Genomic DNA, 21,254 nt, shown 5'->3' with positions numbered 1-21,254 from the left:
GTCATTAGCAGAGTAGTTCTGTGGTTTTGCCCCACCACATTTTCAAGCTGCAAGACTGAGTTCTTTCCTCCTACCTTGAATACAGCCAGAGCAGAATGGTAAGTCCAAATTCTAGCACCTGGGGTAATGGGGACAGGATGTAGCTGAGGTGACCTCTATTGTGCATGGTTGAGGAAGACTGGATATAGAGGTCATCAAAGTTGAAGCTGAAGAATTGGAAGGCTAAGGTGCTAGAAAGGGGGAAGGGTTGGGTTGGAGAAGAAGATGATCAGCCAGGTACTGAAATGACTGGGGAGAAGTGAGACTGACTTGTAATTACTATAACAACCAAGTTCAACAGCATTTACTCAACAGAATTGAGTAAACTTTAAAAGAAGGGAGGTAGCTCCTAGAGGGAAGTTCTGAAAGTGGTAGTATGGAGCAGAGTATGCTAGACACCCTTTTAAGCTCTGTGACAGGAGTGACTAGTCTTGGAGAGTGTGCCAAGAAATGTGTTGTCTTTGGGAGAAAGCTAGGTTTCGGTGGAAGGAATCTGAAAGGAAGAAATCTAAGATGAAGGGAGTTTATTCACAATAGAGGTTTCCGATGAGCACTGTGGAAAAGGAAGGCAGAAAATAGAGACCAGGAGGGTTAGGACTGAGTTTACTATTCAGGGGGATGCATACTGAGTTCCTTATTATATACCTCCATTCAAGGTAGTCCTTGGGAGGCAGTAACTCGTGTCAGTGGGTGGGCTTTGGCAGAGGTATGGCCGTCAAGAGACACTGAAGGGTGACTACGTAGCCTAGTGATGGGGTAGCCAGCCAACGTGGTGGGGAAGGGAGGAAGAGCAGCAAGTTGAGCCCATCTCAGTAGCCCTTGGGGTGGGAGCAGAGGCTTACATCAGAAGGCTGGCTTTGGTAGAGGGGTACGGCTGTCAGGGGACCCTGGTGGCGGAGGGCGTGGAGCAGCATCCTGAGTTCCTCCTCATTTCCACCTAAGGGAGCCCTTGGGGTGGAGGCGGTGGACCATGTCAGAAGACTAGCTTTGGCAGAGGGGCATAGCTGTCGGGGACCCTGGAGGGAGGAGACGGTGAGAGCACCCTGCGCCCGTCAGCCCGCGGCCAAAGCCCAGACAGCAACGGGTTAGTTCTAGCTCTGTCGTGAGGAGAGCCACCCTAGGAAATGCAAGCGCTCCTTGCTCTGCGCACTCCCGCCCACCCAACAGGAGGAGCAAGGTTAGTAGAGTGGGGACGAGAGGGAGAGAAGAACCTTGGGGGGGGGAAGGTGTCCCGGGCGCAATCCCAGCACCAGAAAAGAGAGGGACGCGGCCTCCCCGCCAGGCCCCGCCCGCCTCACAGAGCGCCACGTACTTCTTAGGGAGCCCTCCCTCCTATCAGTCCCCGGCCTTCCTCCTCTCTTTCCCTCTCGCTCTCTCGCCCCGTCGGCCTCGTCCCCGCCCCGTCCAATCAGTGTCCTCCGCGAGCCGGAGTCGGCCAGGCTGGACCAATCGGCGGCCGATGGGGGCGGTGACTATCGCCATGGCAGCGGAGGAGGGCACGCTCGCGGCGGCAGCGGCGACTGGACGGCAAGAGAGAGGGGCCGGCGCCGCTGCAGCAGGGGAGCGGGAGCGAGCGTGAGCGGGGAGCTGCCGCCCTGGTCCGGGGGACCAGACGTGACTGCGCAGACGAGAGTCGGTTCCCAGGCGGAGCCCGCGGGCAAGGTGAGGCCAGCGGCCTTGCGAGGGGTGGGTGGTCCAGCTCCTGGGCGCTGTGGGTGAGGAGGGAAGCCCCCTCCTCCCCCGGCTTTCATCCTGTTCTCTTATTCGCTCTCGTGCGTGGAGGGGCAAAGGGGGCTCTCCTGGCCCCCCAGACAGGACGCTGGGAGGCCAGAGGGAGGGGGAGGGGTACCCTTCGAAGGCTCCTTGCTCTCCTCTCCGTCGTGTGGGGGTAGGGTGGGCATTCAGGGCCCCCCAGCTTTAAGGATGCTGCAAACCCAAGGCAACCTCCCCTCCCCACCCAGAGCAAAGCCGGGCCCACATGGTCGCCTTATTGTTTCCTTATTATTTAAATCACCCCAAAACTAAGGAGAGGGAAACGTTCGTACTAATTCGGGAAACGTCTGTAAGAAGAAAAATCTGCATAATGATGACTCAGGTAAATGTCGTATCCCGCGTGTGTCTGGGCTAGTGAAAGTTGTCTTTCGGTGCTGCACCTGTTCGTTGGGTACATACTGAAGACAGTGGCTTCGGTCTGGCCGCTTAGCTTTAAGAAGTACTCAATGTTCATTTAAATAAACCTTTGTACGCGTTTCGTTTCCTGGTGGGCCGACACTTTAGAATCAAATGTGGCAGGATATTTTGGAAAGTTTCGACCCAACTCCTGAAGTTAGGTAACGTTGCCTTGCACAAGTGTGGTCTGTTTCGTTTTATCATATTGCAAGGCTTTGGTTGACGAAGCAGCATAAGCAAGAAGCCACAGTTCCTACTTGTAACAAAGGAGAGGTTAACTGAAATGTTTTTTGAACAATGTTTCTTCTTTGGAGGGAGATTGTAAACTTCCCCTTATTGGAGGTTTTAATGATTAAGATAGCTTAAATGGTATGATTTGGGTTCGGATCACATAGTTTAGAGATTCCATCCATTCGGCTCTGTTTTGAAATTTATTTGATTTTCATATCTTTCCCTGATGGATTCTTTTAAATGCATTCGTGCCTAGATGTAAGGAAGCAGTAAAACTTGAATTCAAATTTAACTTCAGGTACTTACTAAATGTATCACCCTGGGCAAGTCACTACACCTCTACTTGAATTCTCTTAACTGTAAAATGAGACTAATAGCTACCAGCTCCTTTTGCTACCAGAGTTGCTGTGACAATCAAATGAGATTATATTTGTAAGATCCTCTGGCACATAGTAGGCACTACATAAATGTGTATAGCCTTCCTTTCTCCATGTATTATTTCAGAAACTCACCTAATGGTGAACTTATCTAAAGGTTTCATATTGAGTGTGTTAAGCTCTTCTTGTTTTATGACTATGTAAACAACAAACACATGTTTTGTCTTTATTAAGTGCTTGCTAAGGGACTCTACTAGGTATTGGGAATTTTTTTTTTTTTTGCCACGGCCTTTGATTTCATGATGTAGGAACTCCTTTGTGAGGAAACTCTTCAGCAATGCAGCTCAGCAGCTATTAGGCTTAATAATAATCTTAGAGAGTTCCTTTGGGTGCTGAGAGGTTAAGTGACTTGTCTGAATCAAGCAGCCAGAATGTGTCTGAGAAGGATCTTGAACCCAGGTCATGCCTATTCCCAATTTAGGTCATCAGTCCTTTATACCACACTACTTCTCAGGCACTAGGGTTAGTGTGTGCATTCTCTCGCTCTTTCCCTCTCCCTCCCTCTCTTCCTCACTCACCTCTGCCCCTCCCTTCCCTCTCTCTCTTCCTCACTCCATCTCTGTCCCTCCCTCTCCCCCCCTCTTTCTCTCCTTCTTTATCCTTCCTTCACTCTATCTGTCTTCTGGCCTCATGGAGCTTATATTTGAAGAAGAGAGCAAGATATGTCTGCAGATAAATAATTACAAACTATATAGACAATAATTTTAGAGGGAGAAAGCACTAACAACTGGGAGAATTAGGAAAGGTTTCTTGTAGTACATGACAAGAGCTAAATCTGGTAGTGACCTAGGGGTTTCAAGAGGAACATTTCTAAGTTAATATTCAAATATAGATGGGAGAAAATGATAGCCAAGCCAAGGAAACCATTAACAGTTTGACTTTTGAACATTTCTTTTGATATATTCATCATTTTCTCTAATGTCCTAACATTAACACATCCACGTCTTAAAGCCCTTGGAAATGTGGCCCTATCCTTGGTTATTCTCTTCCAGTTTTCAACAAAAACCCTCTGATCAAATCAAGGCATTCACTTGACTTTGTTTATTTCTGCCTCTTTGCCTTTCTCCAGTTGTTTTCCTCACCTGGAAAGGGCACCGCTCCTTTGCTTATCCAAGTTTTTCCCAGCCTTCAAGACCCAGGTCTAGTCTCAGCTTCTCCATAATTCTGTGCTTGACTCTTCTTGTCCAGGCTGATCTCTCATTGGTCTGATTTCCCATGGATAACACTTATTGTCTGTCACACATTTGACATTTAATTCTTTCCGTTGTATATCTTGTCTTAACCAAAGAGTTGGCAAACACTATGAGGACAGGGACTGAGTCTTAAGGCTTCTTTTGTATCCCTTTCCATGCCAACCATAGGCCTAGGTATACAAGAGATACACAGTAATTCCTGTTGAAATGAAATGAAATTTTACGTTTAAGGTTCCTTTCAGTATACAGTAGGCTCTTGATGGCATGGAAAATCCAAAGAAGTGTGTTTATATGTGTGTCTGGGTGTCTATAACTGTAGTCCCTATAGGTTTATTTTCATAATTGTTTTACCTAGGTTAATACTAAAACCAATTTAGTGTCTACCATTTGGTAATGAGAGGGTGGGTAGCAGAGAAAATTAAGATTGGGATTTTAAATTTGCTGTACATAATCCTTGCATTGGATAATCTCAGTGGTCAGAACTTCAGGAGTTTAGTCTATATTAATGTGTTTGGAATGACATAGTGAAGTCATGGGGCAAATTTGTTAGCTATGGCCTGAAACAGTTTCTGAGATACTCAAAATGTTTTTTTCAAATGTTTTGTTAATTTTGAACTAACACATGCCAATATTCAAAACATACAAAGAGCAGAAAAAGAGAATTGTGTATGAAACTGCAAATTTCCAGTGTTCTGGTATTTCCTTTTAAAAATATATATGATTCAATGTTAGTTTTGAAGTTTTCCTGCTTGTGTGTCTCTCTGAACCTTCTATTCTTTTCTGTATCTTTAAAAAAAATTTCATAGACGCTTTTATTTATTTTCATTTTTTTCACCTTTACTGTCTCTGCCTTCTCCTAGACCTCAATAATTCACTTCCCCCTCATTAATAGCAAAACAGATTCACACATTGGCCATTTGCAAAAATGTCCTTTTTTTTTTTAAAAAAAGGAAACAGTTTCCTTTGAAGATCTCCCCGAAGGAAGGACCTGTCACCTCTTGAAGTAGCCTATTCCTCTTTAGGACAGTTCTAATAATTAGGAAGTTTTTCCTTATGTCAAGTATAAATTTGCTTCTTTCTAACTTCCCTTCTTTGCTTCTGGTTCTGCCCTTCATGGACAAACAGAACAAGTCTAATCATTCCTACACACTCTAGTCCTTCAGTTAGTTGAAGACAGCGCTCCGATTCCTTCAGTCTTCTCCAAAGAAGACTTTGATCGTTGTAAACAAGTCCAGAGGACTGGACGTGGATAATTAATGCGGGCAGCAGTGGAGACTAGCCTGTTAGTTTCTTGAACTTCTGTAGCACCTGTTCCATCTTGGGCTTGGATAGGGAGTTAAAGAGAAGGGATAGACTGAACAGGTAGAACAAAGGATTGCTGGTCACTAACGCTTCCACTTGCCCACATCTTGTCCAGATGTGCTTAGTATTCTGTGAATTTTTTTTTTAAGAACCCACCAAGACCCTCATTTGGGTTTTGACTTTAGAATGGACACCAATAAACCTGTGGCAATATATCACCATTTTTCTACTTTCTTATCTTTAAATTGAAAAATTCTTCCAGGCATCTTACTCTTAGACAAAAAACGAGTTCATTGACCCCTTTGTTAGATGGTTTCTTTAGAAATAGACTGTTGTAGTAGAAAGAGCATAGGACTAGAAACCAGAGAGATCAAGGTTGTAGTCACCCCTCTGCCAACTCAGCTTTCTGACTTGGGCAAGTTACATAAACTCTCTTCATCTCAGTTTTCTCATCTAAGATCCTTTCCAGCTCTGAAATTCTATAATGGGAATTTAAGCCATTGGGAAGTGAGATAGCAGCTGTACAACTCATTTTTGGCAGGTTTTAAATATACTATGTTTTTGTTATTGAAAGGACAGGATATATAAATATTGATGACCTTATATATTTACAAAGCATATTGCTGAAGTGATAGATAGGTTATGATATAAAGGCATTGTAACACACTGATAAAAAATATTTTGTTGATTAAATGCTATTTAAGCTTGGGGAAGAAAAGGTAATCTCCTAAGTACTTAGTCCCAACAGAGTTGATCAGAGATCCTAAAACTTCTAACAGTTATGAACATTTTATATTATAGCACATTAAGGTTTTGTGCAGCACTTTTCTGTATAGATCTGCTTGATAAAAGAATTGATCACATTACATTACATTACAGTACAATTGGCCATAAAGCAAGTTGTTACATATTGAACTTAATTTTCTTGTTTGGCCACCTCCATTTTAAAATTGACCTGGGATCTTACCTGCTTGTATGTTCCCTCATACTTGTCAGGAAATCAGAGGCTAGAGTCCTGATGGCTTCTACTTCCTACTGATCAGCCTAAGGAGGGGTTTTTGCCCCTCCTTAGATTATGGCTATTAAGCACATCATCATTAATGTTAACTTTAAGTACAAGATTTGGGTGTTTGTTCCTCCCCAGTTATAAGCGTAGGTAGATCCAGGAAGTAGTGATAGTGGTAGTATTTGGAAGGAAGACACTTTGGTGTCTTGTGCTCTGCAACTGCCACCTCAGGCTTCTTTTAACTTCTACCACTATAATCACATTCAATCACATTAAATAACCTGTTATGATTTTTAAATTATCTAACCCTGGATTTCTGCGTATATAGTCTACTGAGAGAGTTGAGGGGATCAGGAAACAAGTGGTTAATTTTGAGAATTAGGTGAACCACATTGACTCCGTCTTGTGAATCAGTTCTGGAGCTAGCTGTTTCCCTTTCTATTCCATTATGGGTATAGTCTAAATTCTGTCTTGTGAGAAAAGTTTATTCAGTTGTGGGAATTGGAAGAAAACCTTATTGCATCGTTTGAACCTAGTCTTGCATGGCTGGGAAGCTGGACCACCTCTACCTGCTGCTTAAGAGACCCTTAACTAAGGACCTCCTGCTGACCAGAAACCTGGTCAGATCCAAAGACTGATGCAAGGAATTTTCACACAACTGTACATTTCAAGAAATTCACATGTGTTATCTGAAAACTGGCCCTGTACTAATCCATCAGTTATTGTTTCCATGTTCCTTTGACTGTTCACAGACACCAGAAGGGGAGTGGGGAGACCTCTTTTTCTGAATTCAGGGAATTGCACCTGTTTACTGTCCCTCTCCTAGCTTGGAAAGTCCCTAATCATTCCTCCAATTAGGGATCAGATTGCCTAATGTTGTATTGTTTCCTTTTAATTAATTGGTCTTATTTGATCAATGGCCAAAATAGACTGATCACATCATAGTCATTAATCTGTATTCTCAAATTATGTTGGTCTTTGGACAGTAGACATATCATTTGTCCTTGAAACCTTTCCAGCTTGGTAGAACCTTCTGGAGCTTGTGCTTTGATGCATAGCATTGGACAACCAAGATCACTTCTAAGGCTATAGAGAGGAATTGAAATTGGACTTTGTGGATGAAGTGCCAGGATACTCTAAAAAGATTCCTGGACTTGACCAGATACACACATTCAGAAGAAACCTGTGCTGAAGATGGAGTCAATTTTGAAAGCACTTAGGGATTGATTTTTAATATATCTCAATGAGGAGAGGGTTGCAAAAGAAGGAAAAGGAAGCCCTTTTACCATGGACAGGGTTTTTACTGAAAAGATATGTGGTTGTTGCCAATGTTTGTACAACTACTTTTATCATCCTTACAAAATAATACTTTTGAAAAAGAACTTATAAGCCCATCAAAATTTATCTTTGATGAAATATGAGAAAGGAACATATTTTTAAGGGTGAATTTTCATTTTCTTTTTTTACCCCAATAAAAAAAAAATCTAATGAAGACAAGGGAGTTGGGTAACACAACATTTACTGAATCTATATCCAGAGAAGAGCAGTCTCTGGCAATTCCAGAGGAGCTTTACTCTGATTGTTAAGGAAACTTTTCCTGACTGTGGGTCTAAGTTTACCTTTTTGCTTTTTCTACTAATTACCCCTGATTCTTCCCCAAAGTCAACTGAAACAAATCTAGTCCTTCCTCCATGTGGTAACTCTTGAAGATGGTTATCATGTCCCCTTCTGAGTCCCTTTTTTTTTTTCCTCCAGGCTAAGCATGACTAGTTCCTTCAGCTGATACTCTTATGACAAGGCCCTTCACCATCCTGCTTGCCCTTCTCTGGATGTTCTCTAGCTTATTAATGTCCTTGGTGCCCAGAACTGAACACAAGACTCCAGATGAAGTGTGTTGAGGGCAGAGTACATTGGAACCGTCACCTCCCTATTTCTGGAAGCTGTTACCTCCCAAATGTAGCCCAAGATCCTATTACCTTTTTTGACTAGCATATCACACTACTGGCTCATTTTGAATTTGAAGTTCCCTGAAACTCCTACGTCATTTTTAGAACTACTGTCTTAAAAATATCTTCCCCATCTTATGCTTTGCAGTTGAGTTTTGTCCTCCAGCGCAGTACTTTACATTTATTCCTATTGAATTTCATCTTATCCAATTCAGCCCAATACTTCAGCTTGTCATGATCCTTTTGGACCCTGATTCTGTATCCCATGTTTTAGCTAACCCTCTTACTTGGGTGCTGTCCACACATTTGATGAGCAAACCATGTATGTTTCCATCCAAGTCACTGATAAAAGTGTTTAACAGTTTAGGGCAGGGGTGGGGAACTTGTGGCCCCAAAGCCACATGTGGCGCTCTAGGTCCTCAAGTGCAGCCCTCATAGAACAAATCCCCTTAATAAAAGGATTTATTCTCTAAAACTTGGACTCAATCAAAAGGCCACACCCAAGGACCTAGAAGGCCACATATGGCCTCAAGGCCTCAGGTTCCCCACCCCTTGTTTAGGGCCCAGCACAGATATTCGAGGTATTCTTCTGGAGCCCTCTTGTTATTAACTAGTTGACTATTCTTTGAATCTGGCCATCCAACTAATCTGAATTGATCTGATTGAATTAGTATCTAATCCAGGAATTCTTAACACCTTTTAGGGGACCATGGATAGATTTCATGGGATGTGTGATCTTGCATGGGAAACATTTCATTGATTTACTTTCATTGATTTATTAAATTTAATCTCATGTGTTTTATTTTATGCACTTAAAAACATTTTTTCTGAGAAAAAGTCCATAAGCTTCACCAGACTGCTGAAGGTCCAAGACATAAAAAAGACCGACCTGATCTATATTCTTCCACCTTCTCCACAAGAATAACATGAGATACTTTAATCAGGAACTTAACTAAAATGTAGCTAAAGCTATATCTGTTGCATTCTCCTCATTTACCAGTTTAGCATTTCTGTCAAAGAAAAAGAAAAGTGAGGCTAGTCTGTGACCTGTTTTTGATGAAGTCATGCTGTATCTTTTTAATCACCACTTCATTTCTAGGTATTCTAAGCCATATATTTAATGATCTGTTCTAAAATTTCCTTAGGAATTGAAGTTTACTGGCTTATATTTTAGACTGTGTTCTCTTTTCCTTTTTTTTGAAAATCTGAAGAACATTTGCCCTTCTCCAGCCTTGTGGGACCTTTATGGTTTTCCATGATCTTTCAGACAATACTGACATTGGTTCATAATTGCATCTGCTGGTTTTTCCAGGACATGAATATGTTGTTCATCTGGGCTGGGAGTCTCAGATTTATCAAGGGTGGTTTGGTGTCCCCTTATATTCTCCTAGTTTATCTCAGGTATCAACTCCCTGTCAGCCAGGGTTGTTTTTTTTTTTTTAACCCATTATCATTCTTTCCACCCCAAGCAAAAGTCCCATTCCTCTTTTAAGATTCCCTTTTCTCTCAATATATCTAAAAAAGAAAAACCCCAAGCCAGCCCTTTTAGTCTTTAGCTTATCTCTCCAGCCTTAGCTCATTCTGAGTCTTAGTTTTAGTTCTTGATGCTGGTTTTTTTTTTTTTACAAGATCATCAGGTTCTTATATTCATTTTTTGTTGCCTGATCTTGCTTGCATTTTCCGTATGTTTCTTTTTTAAAACCTAATCTAAGTTAGTTGTCAAGTTTTCTTTGCATCCACATTTGTCTCTTTGAACAAATTCTATTTTTTCTCCTCATTAGAATTGTTTTCCTTTGTGTCTTCAGAATTTCATTCTTGAATATTTTCATCCTTTCTGAGTTAGCTTCCTCTGAAGTATTTTACTGCATGAGATCCTACCTAGCTTTCCTCTGAAACCTTTGAAATCTACTTTCCCAGAATCTAGGGTGCATGTCATACATTGCCTAGATTCTTCTCTTCTATCACAAACTAAGATAGAATGATCATTTTGCTCCAAGGTTCTCATTATTTCCATCCCAGCAACCAGTTTTTCCTGTTAGTAAGAATCAGATCCAGAACAGCATCCCCCCTTGTTGGTTCCTCCACCTTTCGAAGGATGGAATCATAACTAAGGCAAATCAAGTAGCTATTAACTGCTTTGGTTTTTTGGGCAGAGAGCTAGCTATAGATGTCTGTACAGAGGCTGTCTAATTGAAGTTCCTCATCGCTACTAAATCAGGCTCTGTGCCAGACTTGTGATCTGTTTTACAAACTCTTCTTTATTTCCTCTTTAAGTATAGATGGCCTATAAATCTGTATAAGTCTATTAAAAATCACTTTTGTTTTTTTTTCTCTTTTGGCATTCCTCCAAATACTCTGCCTTATTTCCCCTCTCTGGTTCCTGGATTCTTCACATGAGTATATCTTTTTAATATACAATGTTACCCTGACCCCCGTTTTATCTGTTCAGTTTCTTATGGAGATCCGTAGTTCAAGCCTAGGTAGGTTTCGTTCTGCCAAGTCTTGGTGAAACTTACATGATCAAATTTAACTCCTTAAGTTAGAACTTTTAGTTACCCTTTTTTGTTGCCTAAATTCCCAGAATTTGTGTATAGATACATGAACCTATGGGTTTTAATACTGACTCCTTTCTTGCATTTTGTCTTCTCTCAATCTGTGGATATTCCAGTTATTTTTTCTTCCATTTTCGAGGCTACTCTCCGTGGTATCTAACTTGGGCATTATACATATGTAGTTTGTCTCTCCACTTGCTTCCTCCTTCCTTTTAAGTTTAAAGTCCTTTATGGTAAGCTGTGATCCAGAAATCCAAAGCCTATCTTCAGACACTACATTCTTGGCCAGTTCTTCACTTATAACGTCATTTTTTTCTTCATTTCTTGTTTTTGATAGAATCTTGGTGATAGTTAACTTCCATTTTGTAAGAGAAACTGTGAGAGAGGACTAGGAGAACATCATTGTTGTGGAGACTTGGAGAGTTAACTGTCATAGGGAAAGAATCAGTGAGAAACTACAATAGCTAACTGTCATCTTTGTGAGAGTCCCAAGAGAACTGAATTGTTTGACTGTGGTTCTAGCGTTAAGAACGAGTGAGCAGTGAGAGGTACTGTGGCTGTGATCATTTCATGGGTGACACGTTGTAGAAGCATTTATCTTTCCTGTCCCCCTCCCTCCTCATTTGTTACTGTTAACGAGTTACCTAACCAGTAACATTGATGTTTTTCTAAGCTAATTGAGAATGAGAAGAGATAAAGCTTATGTGAAGAGGATTTTTATGAAACAGATTGGGAGCTTGAAGCTAATTAATGAGAGTTTCTGTGTATGTGGGAATTTATTTTATAGTTTCAGAATAATTCCCTTGATTGCTGTTGAACCGAATGAGAGGAATTAGTAAGTTAGGAGATAGTAGCAAGTAGAAGATTTTGAGATTTGGAGTATATACCAGAGGTGTCAGACTCCCTGCAAAACTCTGGAGTGAACCAAATTAAAATGTAAATAAAAATCTAATACACCATAGTTATTTTTTGCCCAACCTTGTTAGACTGTGTTATGATAACTAATAGTAACTATTAAATGTCTTTCTCCATTTTGATGGAATGTGCTTTGTTGTTGAAAAAAATGGGTCTTAATTTAGGGGCTCAAAAACACATAAAAATTTTACCCTTTGAAAGTAATGGTAGTTATATATTCAACTTAAGAGAATTAGCTTATCAGGGTTTTTTTTTTCCAAGAACCAGTTACATATGTGAGGTAGGGGAAGACTACGTAAGTTTGTGATTTGAACAGTTTTTTGCTGTACATATCTTTATTTGGAAACCTTCATTCCCATAGTTTTAGTCTGTTATCTACTTAAAGAATTATTTTAACAAAATATTGATTTACCACATTTACATTTTCTTTACCTATCTTGAGCCCAATGAGATCAAAGAGAGATCCCATATGCACCAGACTATTGGTAGCAGCACTTTTTACTGTAGCAAAAAACTGGAAACCCATTTATATGGATATGAACAAGGATATTGTGGTATGAATGCAGTGGAATAAGAAATGATGAAAACGAAGAATTCAAAGAAACATGTAAAGATGTAAATTGATGGAGATTAAAATAAACAGAAATAGGAAAACATTACACATGTTAGCTACCACAGTGTAAATGCAAAGAGTAATTTTGAAAAAGTTGAATATTTTGTAATTATAGTGACTAAGGTTGGCCCTAGAGAAGAGAAAAACTCTGTAGAGGGTAAGGTCTTATTGATGTTGAACATCACATATAATGGGCTTTTTTGATATGTTGTTTAGTTTTGTTGAACTTTTTTCTTTTTGTTACAGAGGATAGCTCATTGTAGAAATGGGAAGAGGGATAAATCTGGAAATAAAAATGATGCAAAAACAAATGACTAATAAAAAATTTTTAAAGTCCTCTATGCCAATTTAAAAATTTCATTCAAGTTCTTCAATTATAGATGTTAATGCAATTTAAAGGTCTTACCATGTATGCATTGAAATATTATAAGACATATTGCAATATTATTGTAATTTATTCTTTTATTTCAGATGTGGTGGAGAACTATACAACTACAGTCTTATTTTCTTTTAGTTACATGTCTCCTAACTGGTTTAGAAGCTGTGCCTATAGACATAGACAAGACAAAAGTAAAAGATATTCCTAATGTGGAAGGAGAAAAAATAGAAACTCCAGTAAGTGAAATAAATTCTATTACAATTCAAACATAATTAATCTTGGAAAAAATTGAAGCCATTGCATTCATTGCTAATATCTTCAACTTATTAAATATCGTGTTTTGAATTTAGTGATCATCCCTGAGCATACCCTGAAAAACTCTTCTCTGTTCTCTCTGGCTTTGGGTTAAGAGCACACCTTTGAATATAAGAACACATAGAATGCTTGACAAATGTTTGATATTATTATTTCAGGTTTATTGAGAACAGGTAGTGTGGCAGTTGTTCCAGGGTTCCTGTTGTTTAGATTGCCATCCAGTGAAATGGTGACAGTGGATGGGGAGATGGTATCAAGTATGCCTCATTGGTCACATCTTTATTATTTTCTCTATATGACGTGGAGATTAAGTCCATTGGGTACATAGGGCAACAGCAATCTGACACTTACTTTCTTTATTTGTAGCTTGGCTGTCATCTTCTGCTGTACTTAGTTACTCTTGCCAAAGGGCAGCAGAGCCTTCCTGAGCCTGTTGCTTTAGCAGCTTGCTGATGGGAAGAAATCATCTCTCACTGTTGCTCATTATACTATTAACAGCTGTGTTAGCTTCTTTTGCAGCTGCATAAGCAGCAGGCTGATGGAAGTTCTGAGATTCAGGAACTGTAGCGATTCCGGAATGTCAGCTGTGAATCTATTCAAGATATAAACTACTCCAGAATTGAGGGGAAGATTTTAAAAAAATTAATCTTAAAAGTTAGCACATGTGCATTGTTGAAGGAAAGCAAACATGACTTAGAGATACCATCTGTAGTTGGAGCTATTCTAAAGAGGCGAACATCATATTTCTTACCTTACTAATCACAGATGACATCAGGGTTTCTCCACCTTAGTATGAAGAAGGAAAAAGAGTACTTGAAATGTTATACTTTTATTGGCCTGTGGGCTTGTAAGTCTAAATTATTCTTCCAGCGTAGTATGGACAAGCAGCATAGATAACTGTTTCTGTGCAATGGAAAGGGGATTAGCTTTTGTAAGACAGGTAACAATATCATACAGGAGGGATGCTAGAATAGGTTCACTCTTCATCTGGTCAGACAGGGAGACAGCTTCAGAGAGATTAATTAGTCTAGTCTTCTCAAAAGGGAGTTTGCTGACAATGGGAGAACTAACTCCTACAGCATTCCCTAATCACCCTTCTTGCAGGGGCCGGCAGGAAGGGGGGCAACTACCCCTACATCTTGATAGGGTCAATCCAGATAGACACACCTTGTGAACTCCCCTAAGTCCCCTCAAGCCTCAGTGGGGGCCAGTTTAGGCAAACACAGATTCCTCTCAAGCCTTGATGGGGGCCGATCAAGACACACACAGCATTTCAGCTTGTGCATTCAACCCTGAGGATGCCCCCCTCACTGACCAGTGTCCGCCTGCTTTATAGGGCAACAATCAGAGAAGGCATATTGCCGACAATAGCCTCACAAGTTTACATCACTTCATCCCTATATCTCACTGTACAGTCGCAGTAGATATTTATAATTTAAACACAAATGTTTATATTATTTATCATTATATAATGCTGTGCAAGCATGGTGGAGATGTTTTGAACCATAATTGTGAGAAGTCATATCTAATACCTGGGAACAAAAGATTGTTATGGCTATGGATTCTGGGACACCGAACTCTAAGAAATAATAACAAAAATCCACTTCACACACATTAAAATCCACTTTACTTACACTAAAATCCACCTTACTTATAGCTTTGATGTTAAGAGGACTTGGGTTCTAATTCTGGCTCTTATACTTCTTACCTGTGTGTCCTTGGGCAAGTCATTTAAACTTCCTGAGCCTCAGTTTCCTTGTCTTTAAAGTGAGGGAGTTGGACCTATGAAGTACCAGCTCTATATCTATAATGCTGCAATCGTTTTACTGTCATGACTATGTCAGTATACTTACTATGTAATAGTCTGGAGTTTCCTGAAATTTGGTACTTATAATGAGATAGCACATTCCATTCTGCTTTATAATTTGGTGGCTGTAATACAACTTTAGTAGCTTTTAAAAGTATGAAGAAGCTCTTTGGAGAGAAGAGTTTTAAATTGCTATTTTAAAACTTTGATACTTGAAGGGAAAGTTTTGAAAGAACCAATATTCTTTGTTAATTTGAAGGATACTGGACTATATTATGATGAATATCTCAGGCAAGTGATTGATGTGTTGGAAACAGACAAACATTTCAGAGAAAAGCTCCAGAATGCAGACATAGAGGATATCAAGGTAAGCCTAACTGTTTTGGAACAGAATTTATTTTTAATGTCAACATGTTGCTCAGTAAAATAAATCATCACAGATGACTAACAAGTTACAGTGGTTAAAGTTTACCACCTTTTGGGAAGTTCTTGACCAGATCTGTTTCATTTGAAGGAAGGATCTGTTTTATGAGATCCTAATTTTTGAAACTCTATGATAGTAAAGTTAACAGGCATTTGTTAAGCACTTACTCTGAGCCAAGCACTGTGCTAAGTGCCAGGAATATACATACAAACAGAATGATAATCTCTGACCTTAAGGATCTTACAGTGAAATGGAGGAAGACAGTACATAAAAGGGAGCTGTGGAGTTGGGGGTAGGGAGGCATAAGTGCAGCCCAGAGAAGAAAGAAGACATGGCTGGTCTGGGCACTTTGCTAAAATGGAGGCGTTGGGAGGACCCACCCAATCAGAGGAAAGGGCTGCAGGGGCAGAGCCTACTTGCAGTGTAAGAAGGTCAGAGTCAGAGTGGTGAAAAGGCTGCTGTGGCATGGTAGAAAAAATTGGGAGGGTGAGAAGTGGAGCCTGAAGAAGAATAAAGACTGGAAATAATAACAGGAAATAGGAAAATACTGTGGAGAAACAGTTACTGCATACCAGATTTATAATTCACTTGTACTCATGCAAGGAAATCTATGCTATCTCTATGATGACTTTAAATTTTAAATTGGTTTTAGTTATCTTTGGTTCTACTGTTAGAGCAATTCTGGAAAATATTATTTTTTATATAATGGTATTGCATAAATATTTGTTGAATAACTACTGTGAGCATGGCCTTGTCCTAGGTGTATGGGAAATATAAAGAAGGTCAAGGTAGAGTTTTTGCCTTCCAGGAATGCACAGTCTATCTGAGGATCCCAGATATAGCCAAATGAAAATATATATTTACCTTTGGGTGCTTCAAATCCTATTACCAAATTAAGTTTTTACAGCCACTACATAAAGTATTATACTTTCTTACCTACCCTCCTTCTGGGAATGGGAATGAAGTGTATTTGTTTATAGTTCAGCTATCAACAAAACTGGATTTCCCATACTCAGGTGATTCTTGTATCAGATCTAAACTCAGCCTAGTATTTGGCCCACCATTAACTGAATCAGGCTTCTAAAATGTTTGGACTCCACTTTTTGTTCAGGATGGGTTCCTTTTGAGCCAAACTAACCTCTCAATTACATTGTGTAGATCTTTGCCCACATGTAGATACTTCATCAGGAATTCATCTTCTCTCCATCAGTTCAGTCACATCTGTCCCTTCTTTTAAGACTTTACTTAAAATTTACCTGTTTTGGGAAACCCTACTAGATCAATCCCATCTTACCTTATTTAGCTTGTGTCAAGATCCTAAGTTATTTGACTACAAAGTAATGTATTCTGATTCTCTTTTCCACCCCCTACCCCACCCAATAATAGTTAACTGGCAGAGCAGACAGTTTGGTTTTTGATACTGAGCAATCTTTCTTTGAAGAATTTTTTAACATTAATTTTTTTCCCTGATAAGGATTAAAATGAGATTAAATGTTAGGGAAAAAACATTAGAAAACTTTTAATTTGATCTGATAAAATTCTTTGAAAATAAAATTTTTGAGATCAAATGAGGGGGCAGCAAAGAGACAAAATTAAATGGGAATATGGAAAAATATCTTTCTGGTAGTCTGTTTTTTTTTTCTTAGATACATAAATCAACCTTTTCTTTTATGTGTAATGAACATTTGTTGAAGGTGTTTCAGATCACCACAAAATGAAATGTTGTTAGCATAGTTTCATCAGTTTGAAAAAGGAGTCAGGTGCCTTCATTGATCTGGCTGTTAAATTTTTTTTTGCACTTAATAATGATATTATGATGGGGTTTAAAATTGTAGTTATGAGAGTATGTATAAGAGAGAGAAAACATAACTAGCTCTATCTAAAAGGTTATGGAGCATATATTTGTTTAAGAAAGAAAAAAACTCAAAAGAAAACAAAAATAAAAATGTATTTAAAATTTGAAGTTATCCAAGAGACTAATGCTTTGAGGAGCCAAGGCATATCCTTGTTTCTCTTTTCTAGATTAAATTTTGCCTATTCTGAATTCTTTAGTTTATAATCTGATTTTTTACTAAATTAATATCTGAAGGTAATGCTTCTAGGTGTTATCACTGTTAAGGATATCTAAGTTTGTTAGAATTACTTATATGAATTGTTTGATATGATGATCTGACTTTTATCTTATTGTTACTTGAGCTGTGCCTACTGTAGTGTAATTTCTTTATCTTGTTAACAGAGTGGGAAACTAAGCAAAGAGCTTGATTTAGTAAGTCACCATGTCAGGACAAGACTTGATGAACTAAAGAGACAGGAAGTGGCAAGATTAAGAATGCTAATTAAAGCTAAATTGGATTCCATTCAAGGTAAGCACCTAAGAAGGGGTCAGGAAAAGTTATCATTTGACTGATAAAGTGTCCATTCATAATTTGTTAATTCTAGGGCTATCTCTATTAGAATACTCAGTACTATCCCAGACTTGATTTCATTTAAGCACTGGTTTGGTTCACAAAATCAGAGAAATCTAAGTGGAAGGACCTCCAAAGCTCTCTTACCCAGTCTGATCATTGATATTTGCAGTGTCACAATGCCTCCTGATTGGTGGAGATTTAAGAATAATTTCAGTTCTCAAAACTTAATTTTTCACTAGTTTTTTTTATGTACAAGCTAAATTAATAATTGAAATGGATAAGCATTTCAGATAACTTGACTACATGTTGTTGGTTGGAATCCTGTTTTCTTCTCTAAATAGCAATCCTTTTTCATCATCAAGAATTTCTTAAGGGACTCTTATTTTTGCTTACTCTGTTAAAAATAAGAAATCTCCAAAAGTTTATGTTTTTACATAATTTTAACAAGATACTTTTTTAATTCAACCCTTTTTATTGTAGCCTACATGTTTTTTAAAATTCCATTCAGTTAAATACATTAATATTCTAAACAGGTCATATGATGCATTATGTTACATAGTAAATATAATAATTAAAGATTACTAGCTAAAACAAACCTCTACTCGTGTTCTAATTAGACACTTCACGATGGTGAGGAAGTAAGCTGAGGTTGCAAGGTCAAATTGGATCAGTACAGAAATTTGAACTAGATTTCCAAATAACCATCTATCTCTGTATCCTTTAATGCCTTGGTGTAGGTATTGCCAGCACAGATAGAGACTGCAGCCCCTACTGGCTTTAGTTAATGCTGCTCATGAGTTGCTGTGGTACAAAGAGTTCCACCTCCTGGTGCCTGTCTCCTCTGGTGATTACTCTTTCTGTACTGATACAGTTTGACCCTGGACCACAGAAGCACACATTCTGTCCCTGAGTACATACTTGAAGCCTTTCTCTCTCGATAAGATCTCTAATAGCTGGAAAAACCTCAGGTTACTTCGTCACCATGATGAAGCGTCCAGCTAGAACTTTAGTAGAGATTTGTTTTAGCTAGTAATCTTTAATGATTATATCTACCATGTAACATAATGCATCATGTGACCTATTGAGAATATATCAGTAAGGCCATTTAATGCTGTATTGTTAAATATTAACTGTAACATTTTAAAATTTAATGTCATAGCATACAAAACATTCCTGTTGTTCATGCATCATATATTTTTAGTGCTGATGCATTTCTGTGGTGTTCTCATCTATTATTCTAGACAGTAAATGCTGTAGTTGGTTATTGGGAACAAAAAGTCAAATTGGGCTATTGTTAAATAAGAAGGAATCTTTATGTTTGAAAGGGAAGTATACTATACTATAAACAACTGGAGGTAAAATACTTAAGTGCAGCTTCAACCAGTAGAACAGTAAGCAGTGATTACAGTAGTGTGAAAGAAAACAACCCTAAAAAAGTAGGTGAACTCAAATTAATGTTAGTGACCAATCTTGGTCCTGATGGTCAGCAGTGGGTACAGAAGGTCGTAGATGTGTTATGTTATCCAGTGCAGTTTTGTGGAGGTAATTTGACTAGTGGTTTTCATTGCCATAAAGGAGGGTTCAGTAGGAGAGGGTTATCGGTCAGAAAATGACTATGGTATAAAAGAATAAAATTTACTTTAAAAATACCCACTATATACACATCTATCTATAGTTTCACACTAGCTAGAGTGAAAAACTAGAATTTTAGTTAAAATAAATTTTATATACATTTTTATATAAATTTTAAATAAAAGAGCAAAAATTTAATGTAAATATACCTTATGATCTTATGGAAAAAAAGTGTTTGAGATGCTTTGGTAATGATGTTTGACAAATGAAGATTAAGAATACAGGTGCCAAGATATCTGGCTTAGCCTGGGAGTTAAAGATTTTTCTGCTTTTTAAAGTTTTGAACAAACTATTTGATAAATCTCTTTGAAGGGAACACTTTGCACTATAGACTCAGGCATTATCTTAAACTAAACATGTCTAAAACTGAACTCATTATCTTTTCCCCTAAACCCTCTCCCCCTCTTCTAACTTGCATATTATAGAGGGTAAAACCACACTACCAGTCCCTCAGGCTTAAAACCTGGGTGCCTTTCTTGACTCCTTACTATCTCTTGCCCCCAATTTCTAATATTGTTACCAAGGCCCATAGATTTCAACTTTGCAACATCTCTTGAATATTCCACCTTCTCTCCTCTGACACCGCTGCCATCTTGGTACAGGCCCTCATCATCTCATACCTGGACTGCTGCAGAGCCTACTGGTGGGTCTGTCTCTCTTCCAGTCCATCTTCCACTCAGCCACTAAAGTGATTTTCTGAAAGCACAGGCCTGACTGTGTTATGCAGTAATCTCCAGTAGGTCCCTATTGCCCCAGATCTTCTGTTTAGGGTTCAAAGCCCTCTACAAACCAGTCTTCTACCTTTCCAGTCTTCTTATACTTTCCTTCCTGATCCAATGACAAGAGTCTCCTTGCTGTTCCATGAACAGGACACTTTATTTCTTGACTCTGGGTATTTTCTTTGGCTCTCTGTCATGCCTGGAATGTTCTCTCTCCTTAAGTCTACTGACTGCTTTCCCTTGGCATCCCAACTAAAATTTCACCATCTACAGGAAGCCTTTCCCAAGTCCTCTTAATTCTAATGTCTTCCCTTTGTTAACTATTTCCGATTTATCCTGTATATAGTTTGCTTTATATATTTTTGCTTCCTTATTGTCTCCTCTATTAGATTGGGGGCTCCTTGAGGGCAAGGATTGTCTTTTTTTGGTATCCTTAGGGCTTGGCACACTGTCTGGCACATTGTAAGTGCTTAGTGTTAGTATTTATTGACTGACCAAAAAAAGTATTATCCTTTGTGCAGTATACTAATGTAACGTTGTGCATAAAATTAGACATATTTTATCGATGGAACTGTGTGGGGGAGATGTGGATTTGTTCACACACTGTACCTTCACTTTCATGTAGCAAAGTATCTAGCTTCTAGGAAAGAAACTTCTTCCTCTCCTTTTTTAGACTTTGTTTTTAAAGTCAATGTCATATTGTGATGAATTGTAGCGCCTGTTTTTTGTAGCATAAAGAAGCACACCCTATCTTCCTTAATCAGAAAACTTGCATTTTTTCCCTTCATAAATATCATTTTAGCAATCGTTAGTAGACTGATAGGAAGATATATTTCATTATTTTGAGCAAAATGCCACATTTTCCAGAGACCTCAGATTAGATCAAGAAGCATTGGGACTTCTGATTTGATCTGTAACATTTTGGCTTTGAAATGTTCTCTTCTTTCCTAAAAACAAAGCAACTGACATGCTGACATGTAGCCTAAATGGGACAAGTTCTATTCTTCAGCTGTAATCAAGTTTCTTACATGCCTAAGTTCAACAATACAATGTCTATTAATATTTAAGAAAAAAATAATTCTGAATGACTGATTCTTCCCCCCTCCCTAAAAGTATAAGAAGTAGAACTGAGGCGTTATCTTTTTACTCGATTAAAAAAAAAGTCAA

The 21,254-nt window shown here is 38.8% G+C and overlaps 1 protein-coding gene across 1 annotated transcript in view; it reads left to right on the top strand.

Moving 5' to 3' along the window:
- The first annotated feature begins 1,487 nt into the window (after positions 1–1,487).
- The window catches only part of NUCB2 (nucleobindin 2), a 30,405-nt gene continuing 10,638 nt past the window's right edge, over positions 1,488–21,254 (top strand). The window contains exons 1-4 of the mRNA XM_036763191.1: positions 1,488–1,701; positions 12,875–13,018; positions 15,164–15,271; positions 17,565–17,691. Coding sequence (XP_036619086.1) covers positions 12,875–13,018; positions 15,164–15,271; positions 17,565–17,691 — 379 coding nt within the window. The 5' untranslated portion in view covers positions 1,488–1,701. The remainder of the gene's footprint in view (positions 1,702–12,874; positions 13,019–15,163; positions 15,272–17,564; positions 17,692–21,254) is intronic.

Source organism: Trichosurus vulpecula, chromosome 6, assembly GCF_011100635.1.
Source record: "Trichosurus vulpecula isolate mTriVul1 chromosome 6, mTriVul1.pri, whole genome shotgun sequence".
Lineage (NCBI taxonomy): Eukaryota > Metazoa > Chordata > Mammalia > Diprotodontia > Phalangeridae > Trichosurus > Trichosurus vulpecula.
The sequence above is the reverse complement of the archived record's forward strand: the minus strand, read 5'-3'. Positions and strand labels throughout refer to the sequence as shown.